Genomic DNA, 17,033 nt, shown 5'->3' with positions numbered 1-17,033 from the left:
AAAAAAATCTGCTTTCAACATTTTCGCTTTCTTAAGAGCTATAACAATAATATATTTAATGAATAAAGCAGTTGGTATAATACCCATGGAGGGCAAAACGAAATTGGTTCGATCAATGACTGCATGCGGGAAGTGGGTAACTACGTTAAGGCGTTGCGGAAGAAAATATTTGATTAACAAGTACGTTTAATAATTATGATTAACGCTTATAAAATATTGTATGGAGAGTGCAAATACTTGTAAGAGCAGCAAGTAGACGCGATAACAAATGACAGGATGTGAAGGCACTGAATATACATCGGGAGTTTCGCTTTGTTGTCCAATAATATGAGATGTCGCCTTGCTAAATATTTAAGGTCTAAAATAGCAGTGTCAATAATAATAACTGCCGTATTTGGCCTTGTTATCAAAGAAGCACTTTTTCCAGTCAGGGCTTTTTTACTTAACAGTCATTTTACAGAACAGAAGAAACCGCTGCGGAAATATGGAGATAGTCAAAATGCATTGCCTTCACCATCCCCTGAAAGCCATAAGAAGGCCGTTTTCATACCTGCAAGTTTCTTAAACAGTGAGGTACCGAAGAATGAAAGCTATTGCAACTTCAATTACAAGTTTCCGGACGTTTGGAACATGACAGAATTGTTTCTCGAGGCAACACCACAGCTAGGAAACAATGGACCTTACCGAGTAGTGTACAATCTCATAGAAGGCCGATTTGAAGACAACACTGTAGGTGTGACATATTGTACACATGCAACACCAGAATTTCTTTACCACATTGCTGAAATAGTGAATCGGTGGGACGGCCCAGTGAGTGTAGCCGTTTTCGCACCAGGCACAGATTTGTTCGTCAGTTTGAGTGTTCTGTATCACATGTGCAGATGCCTCCCCGAAATGTCACGCGTGACAATACATTTGATTGTACATTACAAATATTTTCCCATGGAATCCCATTATTCAGTAGTTGGCAGTAAACTGCTCGAAGACCTAGATTTTTCAAACTGTTCCGCCCCACTAAACTTACTGAATGGAAGATTTGAGACCTTTCGACATCAGCAAAAGTTAACATATCCTGTAAATACGGCCCGTAATGTAGCGCGAATTGCAGCAAAAACCACTCACGTATTGGTGTCAGATGTAGAACTCTTACCAAGTTCAAACCTGGTACCAGCTTTCTTGTCTATGTTCAAGAAATTTAAGCAGCATTTCGATAATGTTAGCCCACATGCAACAAAACCTGAACTTCAGTTGAAAAGGTATGTGTTTGTGTTACCTGTATTTGAAGTTGAAGCAACTGTGCTGAAAGTTCCTAGCACCAAGAAAGAACTTCTACAACTGTATTCTGAGAACCGGGCTGTGTATTTTCATCGCTGGGTATGCTTACACTGCCAGAGGTTCCCAGGTCTTCAGAAGTGGCTCCAGAAGAAAAGTGACAATGAAGACACACCACTGATACAGGTTCAAACTTTTACAGGTCTCACATGAACACAGCTGCATGTAAGAAAGGAATGTGTCTGCATTTAAAGCTGTTATTACTCTTTTTTATGGCTGCCTGCCAAAATATGTGATGGTTCTATAATGCTTGTTTTCAGCTGCTGCTAAGTGGAGAAGTTGTCTTTTTTTCTTTTCTTTTCTTTTCTTTCTTTTTTTTTTTTAAAATGTTAAACTTTTTCTTTTAGTTTTTATTTATTTTCCAAAGCCAGTGTTAGAAGTTTGGTTTTGCCATATGATTGTGGCATAGTAGCTCATTGTGATAGAGATCACTTGTGTGTTGTGAAAGCTGGCTTACTTTGAGGGTACTGTACTGGTACTTGCATTGTTACGTTTGATGCCTTTCTTCTGTAATGAGCGCATCAAAATTTGACCAGTGTTCCTTTCGTAAACATTTTCTTATATTCTGGAATAAAATTATTGAAAACACAAAGAATTGGTGGGGGCATGAATGTTGGAAGAGCTGTATATCATCAATGTTTACTTCATTATCCATGGGAAATGCATCCAGATTACAATAAACAATGGGAGTTCTCTTCATGTGGTATTAATCTGTAATATTTATCATAGTTACATGTATGTCATTAGAGCAGAATGCATTAGGGGCCTACAACCGCAGCCTGAGCCACAGGGTAGTATGAGCAGGGTAGTCTTGTATTTAAGACAGTGGACTTAAATTCAGATGGAATGTAGCTCCAATTCTTGTCAGAGATTAGTATTTGGATGATCATGCACATAATCTTATGCTTCAGGAGACTTCTGACTGTTGTCTGTGTTGACTATGGAACATTAAACTCTAATCTTTGACTCACGACATAGAATATGTAATTGTATTGAATCTGACAATTGGAAGAAGCAAGCACTTGTGTAGGTGGAAAAAATTCGTGTCATGTTCTTCTTCATTAGATGTCGACTCTGCCTGCTCAACTTTATTCCTTATCTACATCTACACTTTGCAAACCACTGTGAAGTGCACAGCTGAGGGAATGTCACATTGTACCAATTAATAAGACTTTGTCCTGTTCTATTTACTTATGGATCATGGGAAGAATGACTGCTTGAATGCCTCTGTGTATACTCCAATTAATTTAATCCTGTCTTCGTGGTCCCAGTGGGAGAAATACGTAGGGGGATGTAATATGTATCTAGATTCATCACTTAAAATTGGTTCTAGAAACTTTCTGAGAAGATTTTTATGGGATGGTTTGCTTAAAACTACTGTAAGTTACATCAGGGTTAGACAGTGGTACCCCACAACACATGGGACAGCTTAAAAAGAGAACATTTTAGTTCTTATTTCCTCACAGCCAATGCAACCCTCATAAGTGAAATACAGAAGAAAAGTAGCTTTCTGTGTCATATCATTTATTGCAAAGCTGCTTTCTATTTTTGTTGCATTCAAACTGCTTATTTCATAGTGAAAGTGCATGTGAAATAAGTAAAGACTGTTTATAATAATAGCAAAAGAAGTGTAGTTTGCACTTGAAGCAAATGACAAACTGTGAGGTATGATGCATCCATAACCACGTTTACTCTCTTTGTTCCAACATATGATAGTTCATATTGTGGTGTCCACTGTTAAACTAACTGTTTTAAATGTTGTGCAAACTGTTGATGGATACCACTGGAATTACAGTGACTCTTTATCCTGGAAATTTCCTTTCCCTTGCTCAAATTGAAAAGGATCAGCGTAGTATTATGGTTTGATTCAGTGCTCAGGTATTTTATAGTGTATCCTGTATCAACCTGCTTGTTTAATCTGTACGAGATAGTACTTGGTATTTTGTTTAAACCTTTTGAGTTGTACACATACAACTTATGTTCCACTTTAATGGTGCTTTCCCAGAGTAAATGTTCCATTATTTAAATTATTTACCTATCTCCTGCCAGTTCTTCCTCCAATTATGTCTCTGTGTCATGCAGAGCTGTTGATCTTGTAGACAAACTAAATTCAGTTTTCATTTTGGCCTTTTACAACCAAACATAGATGCCTGACTGTGCTAAAAGGTTTTTCATACAATATGTTAAGTATGTTTTAAAAATTTCTTGTATGCTGCTGAATTATTTCACTAACACTATAGTTTAGTGAGATTCTTGTTTTTGAAATAAAGACTTTGTGTTCTAATTCTGCAAGGAATGTTCCAGGTGAACAGTGAATTTTTGCTATTCAGTGTTACTGGTAATTATTCATCAGAGGTTTGTTATAGATTCTGTGTATTCTGAGAGAAATTATCAATATGCCTATTTAGAGCTTTTTATCTCTTAGTTGAAGAGGGGAGTACAGGATTTATTATTTTATGTAAATTTGATAAATATGTACAGCAGTGAGTATCCTAGATGTGAAATGTATCTAGATTATTTAGCTGTAGATGAGATTACAATCACATGCTTATCATACTTCCATAGAAGATACTAGTAATGACAAGCCAAAGAATATGAAGAACAAGTTGACAGGGCCAATGTGTTCTCATACCACTGTTCTGATATCTATCTGTACAGTAATAACATATACAAAATACACAGTGGCTAGTGGTACTATTAGCCATAATACTTCAATTGATTTGTGAAAATCATGAAACTGCTTGGAATACTTGTTTATTTTATAAGCTAAATTCATCCACCCTGCGTTTAGCACGCATTAAAGCGGCCACTTCTGAAACGTGGAAGCACACCAGCCCCAGTTCAAATCTCACTCATGATTATGCGGACTGATGTGCCTGCCCACATAGATGTGGTTTTGGGTGGTTTTCCACATGAACCTTGGGGAATACCAGTCTGGTACCTACGTCCTGCCTCAGATAAACATTGAAACATTGTGTGAACTCTTTGTCATACTGTGTTACTTAGACCATGTAGTTATTCTAGGCCCAGACAGAAGGGGCACACAGATTCCTCCTTGTGAGGAGGGGGGTGTTAAAAAAGATGCCTTTGGGAATGGCGACCCTATCGTAATAATAGTATATATTTGGGGGTGGTTGCTTCTCCATAATATAAGAGAAGTACCATACCTGTCCTGTCCAGGCATTAGCTGGATAAAGGACACCAGGGATCAAGGAAGGAAGGAAAGTAAATATGACAAATCTATCGCTGTAGCAGAAAGAGGGATCCTACAAGACCTGCTGTAACTTAATTTGGAAAGGAATCAAATAGGGCAGGCTCCAGAAATAGATATAGTGTGCATCGCATTAGAAGTTGCCTCTATGCAAAGAGAGTGAGAGAGAGAGAGAGAGAGAGAGAGAGAGAGAGAGTGTGTGTGTGTGTCTGTGTGTGTGACTTGGAGTGTGCCAGAAATGAAGTTTGCTTGTATGTGGCATCAGAGAGGGGGGAGATACCTCCCATGTTACTAAGCTGTAGAGAATATTGCTGAGTACAATTATGAATTACAGAGTTATGGCCATATTGCAGTTTGGATTAGAGCAGTTATCATTGTCTAGCACTATTCATGGAAAGGCATCCAACATACCCAAAATATCATTGGATGGCAGCTCTTGGTGAAAGTAGGTGCACAGCATATTTCAAAACTGGACTATCTTCTAGCATGACATGCTCTGTACAACTATTTAAATACACATTTTGTATTTCACTACAAGTTTATAAAATTGTGTCACTTTCAAAGTAGTTTCCAAAAAAACCTAATTCATTTCTCTCGATGTTTCGTTCTTTGTTGGAAACAATTTTTAAACTCATCCAAAGTTGCACAGGTTAATATGATGATGATGATGATGTTTGGTTTGTGGGGTGCTCAACTGTGCAGTCATCAGCACCTGTACAAAGTCCCAATTTTTTTATTATTTTTTTATTTTTTTACACACACACAGCCCCATTTTTGTGCACAGTCCAATCTAACCACAGTCACGAATGATGATGACGATGAAATGATGAGGACAACACAAACACCCAGTCCCTGGGTAGAGAAAATCCCCAGCCCAGCCAGGAATCGAACCTGGGACGCCGTGATCCAGAGGCAGCAACGCTAACCACTAGACCACAAGCTGCGGATGCACAGATTAGTGCCTCAAGCAATTTTTGTATTGTCTGTTCGTGCTCTCAAACTGTTAACCTGTCAGTTGATTTTCATTCAAGGGAACAGGCAAAAGTCTCCATTGAGTTGAGTGAGTGCTAAACCACTATCATTTTGATTTTTATCATTTTCTTTAAGGGGAGGTTCTGGTTGAGGCACGAAAAATGGGAGAAGCTTAGAATTTTTTCATACAAGTATTGTTTTTATTAAAATGTTATTACACATAAATTTGTGAGTGAAAAACATCCCTTTATCTCTTAAAAATTAAAAATGGCAAATGCAGCCCTTGTCAAAGTATGTACCTTGTTGCGCATCCTGGTTGGTGCGAAGCATTGCATAGACTTGTCGCTATTTCTGAAACTCATAAAAATAAAAGATCCTTAAATTAAAATGAATTTAGGTGGTTACCACGATGGGGTTTGGAAAATACCGGGGGAGGGGGGTGTGGGGTAAATCAAATATTTGAAAATCATGTTAATTTCCTTGCATGTTTTTCTAAGTTCAGATGTTTGAAAAAATATTTAAAATTCAAGTAGCAAAAAAGCTCTTGCCAAGGCTCCCTAAATTTAATTGTCTTTTCTGAGACATTCCTTGCTCCATGGTGGCCATGCATTTTCTGTCAGGTTACTCCACAAAGTTTTAGCTGTACATTCCTATGATGACTCCTAACACATTCATGGTCTTCAGACTAGATGAATAACCTTTGCTGAATATATCTGCAGCTATACATGCTGCTATTTTAACAGTTTATTGTCTCACAATGAAGATGTTTTGGTACCAGCTTCCAAATGCATGCGTTGAACCTCTTTTGTCATTTTGCATATTGGCATTAATGCAGCTTTTAAGCAAATCTTCGTTGGACAAAAATTGATGTACTGATCGAATCTTTCCTTGAACTAATTCATTGAGCACATACAGCTACCTATGTATCGGTCAGAACATGGTTCCATTCAGCACACTGTAATTTCTAAAATAGTTGCACAGTTAATAAATCCTTTTGCAGGCATAATCTATACACTCCAGGGATGCAAATTATGTGAAAAAATCCATTTTTCATTGATCTCGGCCAGGACCTCCTCTTAAGGTATTTATTGTATTACTTTGTAAACAAAAAAATAACCAACGTTATTTTAGTTGATTTTCACATGTGTTGCTTAACTTCAATCGGGTGATGATGTAGTCTTCGAAAAATTGGGTTTATGTGTGATCATAGTCATAAAATTTGGTTAACTGGAAACTGTTCCATTCATGAAACTGTCTTTTTAAAAACAAGCACTCCTAGCTAAGTAATGGTTGCCTGATTCTGAAATATGTGTAATAGAGACATCTAGTGGGAGGAGAGGACCTGTCATTACTGCCCTTCTGCCCACAGGAAAGATATTAATGCTTACTGGAGCATCAAAAATATGTGAGAAATGACTTGAAAATTTTTAGCACCTTAAGGACAAAATTATTTAGATCATTGGGAGAGCCAGTCGTTACAAAACTATTCCTATTTTAACCCTCATTTTAGGTCTAACACTGCTTATTGAACACAGCTAAACTTCTTTAGCAACAAATAGAAATTGTCTATTAATCCACAAAATCGAACAGTGATAGTTCTTGGTGGAAGTTCATAAGAGCCAAGATAGAAAGAGTATGAGAGAGCTCATGATTAACTGTGAATAAAGTCAAAACAAACATAGTCACTGTGCACGCCTCCAGTTAGTATGAGATTCAATAAAGATCAGCCAAGCCAAAGACCATCTGAAAGGTAGTTTCAAGACCAAACACTTCCTTGAGTCCTCATGAACTTGCAACTGAAAATACGCTTCTGCAAGATCAATCTTTGAAAAAGTTTTTCAGGTTTATCTGGAGAAGGAAAGGAAGAAGAATCAAAGCATTGCAAAGTACTTGAGCATTAATAGTTTGCTTAAACACTCCACACAGCCACAGGAAACCCCCATTTCCCAACAACCTTTAATGGGAAAGTCCATAGACTGTAGGAAACAGGGGTCCAAATTTCTTGTTGCTCTTTCTGTCTAGTTCAGCCTTAACGTCATCTTTGATGGTCAACAGAATTGGGTGAGACTTACAAAATCCTGGACTTGCTGTTAGTTTTAAGACAATGTGGGCCTGAAAGTCAACTGCTTTCCCCAAACCAGATTCAAACAGTGGCAAAAACTGCATTCAAACTGTATCTATTGTGGTGCAGTGTACCAACGAGCCAATAGAGTCCACTTCATGATTTAATGAAAATCCAAAGGTGAAATATACGTCAAAGCCAAAAAATGTTCCTAACCGTAGGAGCCACCTCAACCAAAAATGGCAACATTTGAGATACATTGTCACTGGAATGTCTTGCACTGTTGCATGTAACAAAATTGGTCACAGAAACTACATGTGATTACTGTCTGAAATGTTATTAGTCTGAATCAGATGTGGTTGATGCCTGGTTCCTGCCAAGCTAGAAGCATTCTGCAGGACTACCGCTACATAAATACTTATAACATGCATCCTCATAATATGGACATTACCATCTGGGGTGCAAGGAAAAATAATCCTGGTAACTTGGGAACAAAGTGTATCACCATGTTGCCATGAACGGCACCTGGTACTAGCTTGAGACTGCTGAAAACATGGCCAGGTGGCTGTTGCTGAGTGGAACTTTTTTATCAACGTAGAGTCTATGATGGGAATTTACTGCATTATATCACAACTGCTCTAAGCCACATGTGCAGTTAAAGGTCTGCTGAGAAAGTTTGTTGCACCATTTGCATCAGGTTCACATAGCATTTCCAGTATTTCAGGATGGAAGGGGTTGGACTGTCTTAAGGTTTGGGCGTGGACATCTTATCAGGGTCTAAGTGAATCACTACATCACATATTAAACTGTATGTTTATTATTTACCATGCTCTCAAGTGAATTTATATTTTTGACTCAACCTCTTCAAACTCACAATCCAGAATACGTAACTGGCACGGGACTTACAGCATTGTAAGGATACTACTCTTACTGCTACCACCTGCAGTACATTGATAAAATGATCGAATAATAAAGTATTTCAGACAATGGCAATGTAGATGGTTTGGATAACTGGGCTAACTTTCGTATTATGTATTATAACCATGGAGTCCTTGACAGCAAAAAGGCCTGTTGGTGATTTATTCATTTGATACCATTTGTCTTGAAACAGTGCACCATGAGGCATTTTTGATGTCCTTCCCAGTGCTCTTGAGCCTTGTTAAATGGCCAAAATCCTGGGATGGCTGGCAATGCCTGTGACTGATTCCACGTTGATTTAATCAAGAGCCTGAGCAATTGATGGTTGTGGTTTAGCTGCTGTTAATACAGTTCAAGAAATTTAACATCCAAAGCAGTGCTTCATAGACCAAAACTGCAACCTCCTCATTGCCAATATTTTAATCTTCAGTTTAGGGTCAATGGCATTCACTGAACTCTAACTTCTGTAGCAACAAATGAAAACTGTCCATTAGTTGATGACCAAAAACAGTTCGTGGTGGAAATTCATATGAGCCAAGAGAGAAATTAGTTTGCGATAGTTCTTGATGTGTGAATAAAGTCCTTAGTCCCTGTGCATACGTTGACTAAGTATAATACTAAACAAAGTTCCATTAAGCCTGGTGGTAGTGGGAACCACATATTTACAAGTCGAAGTACTAAGCACAAAGATTTAAATGGACTCCAGTAAACAGCTGTGGTGGCTGGAGATCACTGGTAGAAGCGAGTCATATACAGCAACTGCTGCCACATGGAAATTCGTGTGACCTGCCAGCAAAATCGGCAGTGCTTACACTGCAGGGTCTCCGCTGGACATGAGCAGTATTACACATATTGATACGTCCATATATTCTGTTTGCACATTTGGTGGAGTTACTAAAATTCCACCTGGGGTGCAAGATATATAAACAGACGAAATATCTTCAGCCTTCAAGATGAGTGTCATAATCCCAGTTCGAAAGCAGGCTGGTGCTTGACAGGTGTGAATGTTACCAAACCATTGGTTTAATGTCATAGTTGGAAAACAGTGACACAAATGAATTACAGAAGAATAGAAAGAATAGTAGACGCAAACCTCAGAGGAGAACAGTGTGGTTTGAAGGAAATGTAATGACATACAAGCCAATACTGACCTTAAAACTTAGTTCAAAGATAGCTTGAAGAAAGGCAAAACTTCATTTATTGCATTTAAAGATTTAAGCAAAGGTTTTGCCAGTGTTGACTTTGAAAAACTGAAGGTAGGAGGGATAAAATACAGGGAGCAAGATATATATTACAACTTGCATATACAAAAACCGGGCTATGTTTATGAGTTGGAAGACATACAAGCTAGGCAGTAGTTGAGAAGGGAGTGAGATAGCCTATCACACAGAAAAACATGAGCCAGTGTGAGAAATATGAAGAGGTACATCTCTAGTTTAATTTACCTTAATTAGTAACTTGTTCCATAGGTCAGATTTATGATACACATTATGATGTGGAACATGCCAACAGAACAAACATAGAACATTTACATACAACAAAAAAATTAATATAAATGTGGCTACATGTTGGCGATTCACAGTTCTTTTTTTCTTTAAGAATGACTAATTATTTATACTAAAAAATTCCTCGTGGTATAATAAGAGGTGTAAAGGAGAAACATCTTTAATCTACATTCGAAAACACTTTTTATTTGCCAGACTTGTATTTCTGTGGGTAGTTTATCAAAGAGCTTTACAGCTGCCTAGTTCACCCTTTGTGCACCAAAGACAATTAAAGGTTAATGCAGATTATTTTTGTTATAACCTTTAATCACCAATGATTGCGTGATATTCAAACACACTCACTTATGAACAATAGCTGGTTACATGATAACAACTCAGTATCTCTCATTCGACTGCCGTGCCGTGACATGCAGCCGGCGCCATTCGTAGCTAGGTGGCACTCCCGTGCTCAGCCGAGTTGCGGAGCGCCTCTATTGCCGTTTGGCGTACTGTCGTGGCGGCACTGTTAAGTGTCGTGGCACTCTCACAACACTTTTCCACCCATGAAAAAAGAAAATATAAAAAAAAAATTAAAAAAAAACACTCACTTCCTTGGAGACATGGACAGTGAGGAGACACCCATGGCCTCTTGTGAGGCCCCGAGAAGATCCTGCGGAGAGACACAAGAGTATGGTCGAAAAAGTCCAGGGCGGAAGCTCGTGCGTGGAACATGCCTCCTGGACGAGATGATGGGTGAAAACTCCGAAGCAGCATCCATAGATGTCGTGGACCTGGGAGTGTGCTCCAGCGAGATGGGTCCCGGAGAAGGCGGCGTCGCGACTGGGGCCGGTTCCGGCGCACTCCGAAGCGGTAGCGACGTCGGCTGCATCAACACGTATGGTAGAGCGGCAGCAGCGACAGGACTGGCTTCTCGGGCTGGTGGAGGTGAAGGAAGGGGCGGTGGCACCGGCATGGCTACCACTCGTGTGCGCATCTGGTCGTAATGGCGAACAACCATGCCGTCGTCCATACGTATTTCACAAAGCCGGCGGCCGCGAAGAGCCTTGACCACCCCTGGAATCCATTTAGGGCGAGATCCATACCCTCGTGCCCACACGTCGGCACCCACCGAGTATTTTCCCTCACTAGGTGACAGCACAAGGCCTGACAGGGTGAAACAGGTGCAGTAGAGTGCACGGTTGGCGGCCATGCAAGAGTTCAGCAGGGCTGCGATCACCCAGAGGCGTGAAGCGATAAGAACTCAGAAATTGCAGCAGAGCGTCATCTGTGGAAAAATCACTAAGGAATTTTTTCATCTGGCTTTTGAAAGTGCAGACAAGGCGCTCGACCTCCCCATTCGATTGCGGATGAAAGGGCGGTGCTGTAACATGATGAATCCCTTGTCCAGTACAAAAATCATGGAAGGCCTGCGAAGAGAACTGAGGGCCATTGTCCGTGACGATCGTGGATGGAAGACCTTCTAGCACAAAGATTTTGGACAAAGCCAGCATCGTTGCCGCAGTGGTGGGCGACGGACATCGAACAACAAATGGAAACTTTGAGAAGGCGTCAATCAACAGTAGCCAATAAGTACCGAGGAAGGGGCCGGCAAAGTCAGCGTGCACCCGTTCCCATGGCTGCGCCGGATCAGGCCACGGAGAGGGCATTGTACGAGGTGCAGCCAGTTGTTGAGCACACTGGCCACACGCAGCAACCATGTGGGTGATGTCCGAATCAATACCGGGCCAATAAACGTGCCTGCGGGCCAGGGACTTAGTCTGAGAAATCCCCCAATGGCCTTCATGCAACAGTTTGAGAACATCTTTACGAAGAGAGGCTGGCACCACGACCCGTGGAGATGCGCCATCCGTGGCCAGGAGAACAACACCATCACGAACAGACAGACGAAGGCGCAAGGCATGGTAGTTGCGAAGGGGATCCGATGCCCGGCCCTTGGTCCTGTCCGGCCAACCCCGTTGAACAAAACCGATCACCTGACGTAGGACCGGGTTCCGCGCAGTAGCCGACGCGACCTGCGAACCTGTAAGTGGAAAACCCTCGACCGCACGACATTCTTCCTCATCAATGTGGAAACAGAGTAGTTCATCACGATCGAAAACCGGGTCGGGGCCCACCGGCAATCGCGACAATGCGTCAGCGTTGGTGTGCTGGGCCGTGGGGCGATAGTGAACCTCATAGTGAAAACGAGACAAGTATAAGGCCCAACGTTGGAGGCGGTGAGCTGCCTTATCCGGAAACGACGCCGATGGGCTGAACAGAGAGACAAGCGGCTTGTGGTCGGTGATGAGGTGAAACTTAGAACCATACAAAAAAACGCTGAACTTTTTTAGAGCATAAATGATAGCGAGTGCCTCCATTTCGATTTGAGAGTAATGCCGTTGCACATCGTTGAGAGTCTTGGAAGCATAGGCGATGGGTCGTTCCGACCCATCCTCATACTGATGGGCGAGAACAGCCCCTAGGCCATACTGTGACGCGTCAGTCGCCAGAACCAAGTGCTGGCCCAGACGGAATGTGGCATGACAAGGCGCCGGCTGCAATTGAGCCTTCAGGCGGACAAAAGCTTGCTCACACTCGTTGGACCAACAGAAAGGGACATTTTTGCGTAACATTTGATGCAGAGGATGAGCTACCGCCGCCGTGGATGGAATGAATTTGTGATGATAAGCAATCTTGCCTAGAAACGCCTGAAGTTCTTTGACCGTAGACGGCCTGGGTAGAACGGTAATGGCCGCAACGTGCTGACGTAGAGGACGTATACCCTCACGGGACAAGTGGAAACCAAGATACACAATGGACGGTTGGAAGAACTGTGACTTGTCCAGATTGCACTTCAACCCAGCCGAATGCAAAACCTGAAACAGTGAACGCAAGTTGCGAAGGTGCTCCTCGGTGGAGGCCCCTGTGACAACAATGTCATCCAGATAGTTTATGCAGCTGGGAACAGAAGCCGTGAGCTGTTCCAAAAACCGCTGAAAAATGGTAACCGCTGGAACTGATACAACCCACAAGGAGTGATGATGATGAGAAATTCCTTGGAAGAAGCATCCAACGGCAGCTGATGGTACGCCTCCGATAAGTCAAGTTTGGAAAAGAACTGGTCCCCAGCGAGCTTGGTAAATAACTCCTCAGGACGGGGAAGAGGATAAGTGTCAATGAGGCTCTGAGCGTTGACAGTGGCTTTAAAATCACCACACAATCGCAGACTCCCGTTTGGTTTAGAAACCACCACGATTGGCGATGCCCATTCGCTGGAGGTAACAGGAAGGAGAATCCCTGAAGCTGTTAATCTGTCTATCTCAGCCTTGACAGGTGCACGCAACGCCACCGGAATAGGGCATGCCCGGAAAAACTTAGGGCGAGCTGTAAGTTTAAGAGTAATGTGGGCTTCAAAATCCTTGGCACGACCCAGACCAGCAGAGAACACGGACAAAAATTCAGAACACAATCCATCCAGCTGTTGATACGGAATATCCTCAGATATGAGGTGCACATCATCATCAATGGAGAAACCGAACAATTGGAAAGCATCATAACCGAACAGGTTTTCAGTGCCCGCATGATCCACCACATAAAACGTGAGGGGCCTAACAACAGACTTGTAGGCAGTGGAAGCATCAAACTGGCCAATGATAGGAATTTTCTGTTTATTGTAAGTTCTCAGATTTCATGTAACTGGAGACAAGGGAGGGGAGCCCAACTCCAAATACGTGCGAGAATTAATGAGAGTTACTGCAGAGCCAGTGTCCACTTGCATGCGAATGTCTTTATCCAGAACACGAACAGTAACAAACAACTTATTTGTTTGAGAAAGCACACAGTTAACATCCATGTCCGATGCCTCGTCCTCGTCGACAGGAACTTTAGGGGACTGACACACAGAAGCAATGTGGCCTTTTTTCCTACATGAATTACACGTGGCCCAACGTTTTGGACACGCGGCCCTGTCATGCTGTACAAAACAACGTGGACAAGAAGGAAGTGCGGAATGAACCTGCTTCTGTGGTTGCTGTTTTTGCTGCGAGCGTTGCGGCCCAACGCAACGTTGTTTACGCGAGTGAACCGCCGCCACATCTTCGTTCTCCTGTGAAACAGGCAAATTGTCCGTGTCGCAAGTTGACTGTACAGCGCCGACATCACACCACGCGTCTATTTGCGCGCCAGCAGCGTGAGACACTTCAAAGGATTGAGCGATGCTTAGAATTTCCGACAACGACGGGTTTGGCAGCTGTAGGGCACATTGCCGAACTTCTTTATCAGGAGCAAGCTGTAGAATAGCATCCCTAACCATTGAATCAGCATAAGACTCATGATGAGTGTCCGTGACAAACTGACATTTCTTACTCAGACCGTTTAGTTCCGCCGCCCAAGCCCGGTAAGATTGATGGGGATGTTTACGACACCGGTAGAACGCCACACGGGCGACAACGACATGGGTGTTTTTGCGGTAATAGTTAGACAATAAGTCACACATTTCTTGGAAGGACAGGGAGGCAGGTTCCCGCAGAGGGGCTAACTGAGATAGCAGCTGGTAGATCCATGGGGAAATCTAAGATAGAAATAACGACTTCCACACAGGTGCGTCGACAACGCCGGAAGCCAAGAAGGGTTGCCGCAAACGCTTCTCATATTCCTCCCAGTCTTCAGCAGCCTCATCGTAAGGAGGGAATGGAGGCGGAGAAGAGGAAGACAGACGATGAGTAAGCGACGTCGACAACGCCTGAATAGCAGCCGTCAGCTGTGTTCGTTGTGCCTGAATAGCAGCCGTCAGCTGTGTTTGCTGTTCAATGAGTGCTTGCATAAGCTGTTCCATGTCTGCCCCGTCACGAACACACAAATCCACAACACAGTGAAAATATCCGACCTCGTCGCCAAAAAGTGTTATAACCTTTAATCACCAATAATTGCGTGAATATTCAAACACACTCACTTATGAACAATAGCTGGTTACATGATAACAACTCAGTATCTCTCATTCGACTGCCGTGCCGTGACATGCGGCCGGCGCCATTCGTAGCTAGGTGGCGCTCCCGCGCTCAGCCGAGTTGCGGAGCGCCTCTATCGCCGTTTGCGCGTACTGTCGCGGCGGCACTGTTAAATGTTGTGGCACTGTCACAACAATTTTTCCATCTACTCTTGTACTTGTGAATATTTCTATTACTCTCAGACTTAGATTGCTGATAGCTAATTTTGTTTGTGAATAAATGTACTGTGAGGCTGTGATTAATATTCTCAGCTACTTCATGAGATACAATACCTTAAGATGTACATGTGTGAACTCCACATGTAATTCTGACTACTTTCTTTTGTGCAATGAATGTTTTTTAACCAAGTGAAGAGTTAGCCCAGAATATTATCCCGTAAGATATACCCCAGAATATTATTCAATAAGATATCAATGGATATGCTAACTTATTGACTTCTGTATCACCAAAGTTGTCAATTATTCTTATGGCAAAAGTAGTTGAACCTAAACATTTTAGCACTTCTATTGTATGGTTTTTCCAGTTCAAGTTTCCATCAATATGTACACTTAAGAACTTACAATTTTCTGCTCTATTTATTATTTCTTGTTGGTATATTGTATTAACACTTTGCCACCTGCATGTCTCGTACAAATTTATTCGCTTGACGCCGGCAGCGCTAATTCGGATTACTTGACTTGCTGTCTGCTTGTCACCTTTCCGTTGGGGACAAGCTCCAAACACATTGACTTTCGCGTGCTTTAATTTTTCTGGAAATCCTCTATTTTGCCGTATCGTTCAACAAACTCGAATTTTCTTGTCAAGTAAATTCTCTGCAAGTTCTACACTGTTATAATAATTATCCATGTAGAGGTGATGCCACTTTCCATAAGAAGGTGTCAATAGTTCCATCACTGTTTTTGCTGAAGGTTGCCCAGCACCGGAATATATCTTGAATGAGGAAATGTATCCCATACTCGAATCACACAGCATCCGAATGAGTATACCATATTTCGTAATTTTCGACGGACTGTAAACTTTAAAATTTAACTGTCCACGCCACGGTACCATTCCTTCATCATTTGAGATGTTTTGACTTAAATTTTACGTTTCTTTAAACTTTTTGGAAAAATAATCAGTTACGAATTGCACTTTGAAAAGCCGGTCAGCATTATCCGGTTTCTTGTTGTTGTCGGAAAAATGAAAATATGATAATGTACCGGTATGTCTGAATCAGTTGCGGGACATCGTTTTGCGAAATATCGGTGTGTCTATATCAACGGATTCGTTGACCAGTAATCATTGATCCTAGATTTTTTTTTTTTTTTTTTTTTTTTTTTTTTTTTTTTTTTTTTTTTCAAAATTTGCATAAGGATAGCAAGCCCAAGCCATTTTCTAAGTTCGGGTCCCGTAACATCGATAAATTTGGCATTTTTAAAATCCAGTTTCCTTCTATTGCAATTTTGACTGTAATACTTGTTGGTTTTGTTGCTAATGTATTCAAATAGATCTTTCTCAATATATAATTCTAAGATATCCGCGACACTCTGTGTATCTTTGGGAAATATGTATGGACCCGGAGATCATCAAATTTATTATTGGTCCTCAGTCTTCTTCGTCTGATTCATCCGAATCAGTTGGCAACCGTAGCGTTCATCGAATTCTTCGTGAATGTATTTCAATATCTTCGGACGATTCTGCTTCACTTTCATTTTTTTGATATTCAATGTCTTCTTCCCAGTCGGCCAAGTCGTCCAGAACGTCAGACAAGACGTCCGGGCATTCATCTTAATTCGTAAATAATTGTATCGTCTCTTTCGTCTGCCATGATGAAAGTGCACAAGTACTTACGAAAACAAAAACCTAGTTGACGAAACAAAACACCAACAGCACGAAAAAGTTACTAAAGTGCTGTCACCAGCTACTGCGCGATAGTATGCTCACGACACCACTGTGGTGCCGTTGGCCGCTATTTTGCGCACAACACTACTGTGGTGTCGCAGGACGGCAAAATGTTAACAGGTGTGAGATATTTTTATAAAACAAAACTGGATGAACTGCATTTCTTC

At 41.6% G+C, this 17,033-nt stretch overlaps 1 protein-coding gene across 3 annotated transcripts in view; it reads left to right on the top strand.

The window, feature by feature from the left end:
- Window positions 1-194: 194 nt before the first annotated feature.
- The window catches only part of LOC126475290 (beta-1,4-glucuronyltransferase 1-like), a 55,690-nt gene continuing 38,851 nt past the window's right edge, over window positions 195-17,033 (top strand). Inside the window, exons 1-2 of one of the 3 annotated variants that reach the window (XM_050103050.1) lie at window positions 195-810; window positions 6,516-6,557. In XM_050103050.1, coding sequence (XP_049959007.1) covers window positions 328-810; window positions 6,516-6,521 — 489 coding nt within the window. In that variant the 5' untranslated portion in view covers window positions 195-327 and the 3' untranslated portion in view covers window positions 6,522-6,557. Of the gene's footprint in view, window positions 1,459-6,515; window positions 6,558-17,033 lie in introns of those variants that run through there. The other 2 variants (XM_050103048.1, XM_050103049.1) reach the window with 2 other exon arrangements.

This window comes from Schistocerca serialis, chromosome 4 (assembly GCF_023864345.2).
Source record: "Schistocerca serialis cubense isolate TAMUIC-IGC-003099 chromosome 4, iqSchSeri2.2, whole genome shotgun sequence".
Lineage (NCBI taxonomy): Eukaryota > Metazoa > Arthropoda > Insecta > Orthoptera > Acrididae > Schistocerca > Schistocerca serialis.
Note: the sequence above shows the minus strand (reverse complement) of the source record. Positions and strands in the feature narration are given on the sequence as shown.